The sequence below is a fragment of the Nestor notabilis genome, unplaced genomic scaffold (assembly GCF_000696875.1).
Source record: "Nestor notabilis isolate BGI_N333 unplaced genomic scaffold, ASM69687v1 scaffold25150, whole genome shotgun sequence".
NCBI lineage: Eukaryota > Metazoa > Chordata > Aves > Psittaciformes > Psittacidae > Nestor > Nestor notabilis.
The window spans coordinates 7,757-13,641 of record NW_009910093.1 but is presented as its reverse complement, the minus strand read 5'-3'; the positions used below and the strand labels follow the sequence as shown (position 1 = coordinate 13,641).

Sequence of the window (5,885 nt, the reverse complement as noted above, 5' to 3'; positions counted from 1 at the left end):
CATGATACTCAACAGCCAAAGGAGACAACGGGATCTGCACCAGCAGAGGTTGGTAACCGGACCCTAAACAGTCCCCGTGTGCAGGATGTGTGAGCACAAAGAAGGAATAACCTGTGTTTAGGAGGTCAGCGACCCTCTGAGCTTGCCTGCGGCACTGCCGTCACTTGGCCTGACTATCCTATGCTGGCTATGAGTCCAGTTACTGCAGATGCAACACATCTAATGGCAATCACAGCAGAACCTCCCCTCCAGGATTCAATCCCAATGCCTTAGGTAAATAGGGAAATAGGAGCTGCAGCCACTCCAGAAACCTCTGTCATGTTGCAGCACGACGGCAGGGGGCTAGCAGGCAATTAGAAAACAAGGAGAAAAACAAGATTCTGTTCGAGCACAGCTGCAAGCACATCAGTTGACCAGGCCACGCAGAGATTAGGCCCTAGATCACCTCCTTGGGAGGCTTCTAAATTCCACAGGAAGCACATACCACGCCAGGGCCTGACGCAGACATCTCATAAACCATGCTGCTGGAGCAGCGCTGCGTTTCCCAGCGCCGGGGCCTGCGGGCGTGATGGGGACACAACTGCACGTTGGGTTTTTATACGCTGACATCCAGTTTCAGCAGGTTTTGTTACAGATGGGTAGCTCGGGTTGTGCTCCGGGTAGCATCTGACAAGCAGCAGCAGAGCAGTTCTAGGGAAGCTGAAGTTAAAGCAGGCTGCTGGAAGAACGGCTCCAGGGAGCTGCAGCAGTCACTGCCACCGTGCACGCAGCACTGCAAGGCTGCAGGCTGTCACGCAAGGACCTTCTGAACTGCTGGCAGCTGCCTGCACGTTGGAGCTGGGTTTTCCATCGATAACCCACTCTCTGCCATCAGAAAGGTAAATCCATTCTGAGGGCACAGTGCCACTGGAGCTGCTTTAGGAAGCTGTGGTGACTCTAAGGTGCAAGTTAGGCAGCAAAAATGCTGAACAGACCCTGCCCTTCTGCATCGATACAGGAATAAAGGACTATCTTGGGAACGCTGTCACAAGACAGGAGTTCCAAGTTTCCTGTCCAAACCTGCCGCCGTCCAGCACAAACCCAAGGAATCCTAAATGACCTAAATGAGGAAATACCTGCATATGAAATCAGCTCTCTGTAACCGGGTGACCAGGAATCCTGTTCACAATTATTTGTCCATCCAGCAGATGAGAGTGTTCTGGTAAAATCCCTCTGTGTACCCCATGTCCCAGAACAGCACGCGGCCCTGATCCCTTGCCCCAAGGGATGTGCAGACACATGTGTGCTTGTGCATTAGCTGCACGGAGCTGAGCATGCAGAAAGAGAAGCATTATTGTTGCCACGATGAAGACAAAGTGGAATGCAATTCCTTTAAGAAACGTTACGGTTCTAAAATGCTGATTATTATATAAATGCCTCAATTTCACTCTTTTCCTCCCCTCCCTCTCTGCATAAAACCAGAGTATTTTCAAAAGCTGGATTATTCTGCCATTGTTCCCCAGGACAACCTTCCTTAGCAGCACAGAAGTTATAACAAGAAACCTACTCAGCAATTACATTTCGACAGGGAAAACACACTAGCAGTGGCACTGCATACAGCATTTATGAATACAAATAGTGCTATTAGCATTTGGTGGGAGATCAGCTCCATGGTTAATTGCCTGCCTGGTAGGGAGAGTGATAAGCTTGGAGGGTTTATGTTACCAAAGGGAGAGAGAAGGGAACAGCCTAGAAAATACGTGTGTACAGAAGACAGGCATCATCAGAGCAGCTGGAGAAGCGGGCCAAGGGATACACAAGATACACCAAGGGCCACTGAAGTCCCTTGCTCGTGCTTACCTGCTCAGCACTCACTTTCTGCTCAGGTCAGGAAGGAACCAACATGGTGAGGGACTGCAGACCCCATTGAACAGCCCTTCTCCACCCCTACCTGCTATGACCTGCAGTCTCAAACAACCCTCAAGTCGAGCTCTCTGCTGTTCTGAACCTTCCCTATACCCTTTGCCTCCAGCATGCCCCTCACCTGACGCTGCTCCTGGTGCTGCCAGAAAAGGTCCCTAACTCAACAGAGAAGTCATTCCATGCCAGAGAACCAATACAGAAGAGCTTGACAGAAGCAAGATGTACGACTACGTATTTTTGCTTAAGACCAAAGTTCCTGCTCTGCCATCGTCTCACTCTGCATTAATTGCTGAGAACACTCATCTCTGTGCTTCAGTTTTCTACCCACACAAGATGGGACAACTCCCCTCTATCTCCTGAGACTCTGGAGAATGCACACCCAAAACGTTTCACACTCTTCAGCCTGTGACCAGTAATCCCTGTGGACAGGTCAGTGGTATTTAAAGACAACAGGAGCGTATTTACAGTGGGCACCATCCTTCAATGGGATGACTCATTTCAGAGCCCTCTTGGAAATCACCTCAGGTAGCTCCAGGGCAAAAGCCCGTTTCTTCAGCAGCACCGACCAGGAGGGTTCAGGACCAGGGCTTGAACTTGCACCTTGGCCCAGGGGCTGCAGTCGAACACACCTCCTCTGCACACAGAGGAACTGGCTCCACGTGCCTGGAGGTAATCCCACCGGCCTCCGTGGGGCAAAGCAGACCCCCAAAGGGTTGTGCGTGGGGGTGATTTTGGGGTGTGGTGGGAAGGTTTGGGGTGGGGGAGGATGGGGAAACAGAAAACCAATGGGAAAGGTAGAAATGCCTGCTTCCCTGTCAGTTTCTCACCTGAAATAGTCACTGCAGGCAGCCAAGACAACTTTATGAACCTGAAACACTTCATTATTTATAGTGAGGATGACATCAAGCAGCTGAGCCTGAGCTCGGAGCGAGGCCAGTCCCTGCAGTAGAGTGGTGCTGTGGCCAGGAGCAGAGAACGTGCATTTCAGGGTGCTGTTCTTGTCAGCCATGCTAAAAACAGAACAAGAGAGACAGGCTGGTTTTAAATTAAAACAATATGTGGTATACCTACAAAGCATGCTGGGGAAGAGCTGTAACGTGAAGCAGTTTGAACTCAAATTCCCAGCTCAACAGCCACACAGAACATCATGACATCAGTACCTCAGATGTATTCTCTTCTCCCAGCACAAAAGAGACTTCCAGATTTTCACATTACCCTTTCCCATCAGTGACAACCCATCAGGCTGCAGCACACGTGGGCTTCAGAGACCATCCAAACACCAGCCAGAGAGGCCAAAACCTCCGGCAGACATGGGTGTCCCCACACTACAACTACCCCAGAGCCCACCCTGGCCCTGACTTCAACCACCAGACTGAGTCACAGTTGCTTATTCTTCTCAGCACCTCTCCTGCCTGCAGCTGTTGGATACTCTGTGCTGTCCAAGGACAGCCCTGTTGGCCCTGCTGGGTTCTGGCCCTATGCTGGACCCTCATGAGAAGAGCAAAAGCAAAGTATTACATAGCACTGGCTGCTCTAAATAACGTCAACTGTGTGAACTGCACTGTAAACAGTCCCCTCCCAGAGTAAATATTTCCTTGGTTTTCCCAAAGCCTCTTGCATGTGTTCCCCAGGGCACAGCATCGTTCTTGGATCCACTTGGCCTCAGATGCACTCGTCAGTGAGAACGCTGCCTTTGGAGGTGAACGTCAGCAGCATCTCTGCACAAGTGGAAGAGGCTTGGATGCTCTGTGCTCCTCTGAAAATAACAACAGTTATGCTCCAGATTTCCCAGGCAAGGGAATAGTGGGTCAACCTGCCCTGCCCAAAACAGAGGTCCCACCAAGCGGGGTCCACTCACACCCACAGAAGCCTGACATCCTACATTCATTGGCAAATTCGGTCCGACTCTGAACTACTTTTCAGGATCAAGATCCGAGGAAGAAAACACACACAAGGACCAGTATTCAGGATGGGGCTGATGGTTTTGGATGCATCCTGCTATTTGGTTACCGCATTTTAAGCAATATGTTATGGAAGCATGGCATAAATAATCCCAAACAGATCATTCCGAATCTGGAAAGCTGCATTACTTGATCCCAAGTCCACAGTGAGAGTGAGCTTAGTGCTGTACTTAAAGGGTGGTAGTATTATGATGATGATGATGATGATGATGATGATGATGATGATGATGATGATTATTATTATTTAGGTAGAATATACCAACAAAGCTAAATAAAATAGCACAGAGCCTGGGTCCCAGCGTGCTCAGGGCTGTAGGATCCCATCACGTGCTACCAACTGTCCCTAAGAGTTCACTACCTAAACAAGAACAAAAGCCACACACAATGGACAACACAAGTAGGCGAGGTCAGAGAAGAGTCAGGGAGATGGGATAACAAAAAAGGGGATGTAAACAATCCTCAAACAATAAGGAACAATGGACGGGACTTGCTATTTGCCCAACTTATCGGATTGTCATTTCCTGCAAGCTTTAAGACGAGGCGGGTTAGGGGAAATCTGTGATGGTCATCAGAGCACCCAGAGGGCAGGCGCTTTGTGTGAGCAGCTCCAGAGCTCCCTGGGATGCTGCAGGATGCAGATAGTGAATCTCTGCAGCCTGTTTCAAAACTCAGGCCTGAGAACACGTCTCAGAATTCATACCAGCTCCTACCGGGATGCCTGGTACCAGTCGCTGTGCTTCTTGTGCCACAGATCTGAAACTCCTGCCCTCAAGGCAAAGCACGCTAACAAAGTCTTAGTGCAGAAACTGGAGTCCAGCTGTAACATCCTTCCTATAATGAAAAGGATTAGCAAAAAGTCAGTTGCTGACAAGACCTTTATCCGTGACTCTGCGAGCCAAGACGTGACTATCCACTCCAGCTCTTCCCGTGGCGAAAGAGGAAAGGGATTGGAAGGGGCGAGCGCATGAATATTCATCATGTCAAACTCATTTTACTCTCCTCACTGGAACAATGGCTTTGATTCGCTGGAGTGAGAGGAGGAAACACGGAGCCTGAGCATGGAAAAGATCTTGCCTCCGAGCAGGGCATCACCCTCTGAGCAAACCCCTTCTGCTGCACGCTGGCCACAGGCAGCTCCAGAGCTCTCCTGGAGATGGTGACTCCCGAGTTCATCGTAACTCCATTAGACTCCATCTCCCGCTGGATTCTTCTCATGGGGATTTTCTTCAGCACTTTTTTCATACCCATTTGAAATACTCCTGTTCCCAACGCAAGGGTTTACCCATCCAGGACTGCTTCCACCAGACCCACAACCCTCTCAGTGCAGGTGCCTCTTCAGACAACTTGACCTGAGGAAGCAGTCCTCTTTTTCCCCTTTTTCCCATTCAGTTTTACAGGCATTGTTAAGAAGCAGAGTGCAAGTTTAAAATAGATGGAGGACTAAACGTGGCCGGGTGGATATTTCTGTGCTGGAATAAACATGTTTGCATGTGCGATTCATTTCAAAAGGTAATTGTGAACAGCTACCCCAGAGAAACTGCCTGCACTAGTTCCTTTGTCTGTTTACAGGTATAGAATAAAAGGATCCAATGATTACACAATCCTCCAGGGGGAGAAAAGCCCAGGAAGCAAAGCATTAATAATGTCCAGTCTTCAGTCTGGAAAACAAGAAGAATTTTTAGAAGAAACACATAAGGAAAATAAAACCCTCACAAAGCTTGAGAAATCAAGGAGGAGACTTCACAAGAAACAAAGCAGGAGAAGGAGAGGTGAGAAACCAGCAGCAAGCGCTGCGTGGAGTGGGGCTGGTTAAAAAGGGGGTTGTGATAAAAGCAGGCTTGGCTGCGGCCGGGCTCTGCGCCACGGGGCACGTGCGCGGCTTCGCCTCCCGCTCCTTTGGGAAGGGAGGAAGAAGAGCAGCAGCAGTTGGATGTCAGAGACTTAACAGAAATAAAGCACAAAAGGAAGCCCTGAACATGTGCGAGAGCCTTTGTGTGAATGTCCCTATCTCACTCGGGATCT

The 5,885-nt window shown here is 49.5% G+C and overlaps 1 protein-coding gene across 1 annotated transcript in view; it reads right to left on the bottom strand.

The window, feature by feature from the left end:
- KLHL26 (kelch-like family member 26) overlaps positions 1-2,911 on the bottom strand; it is a 5,099-nt gene extending 2,188 nt beyond the window's left edge. The window contains exon 1 of the mRNA XM_010024355.1: positions 2,730-2,911. Within this exon, the coding sequence (XP_010022657.1) occupies positions 2,730-2,911 (182 nt within the window). The remainder of the gene's footprint in view (positions 1-2,729) is intronic.
- Positions 2,912-5,885: the final 2,974 nt, after the last annotated feature.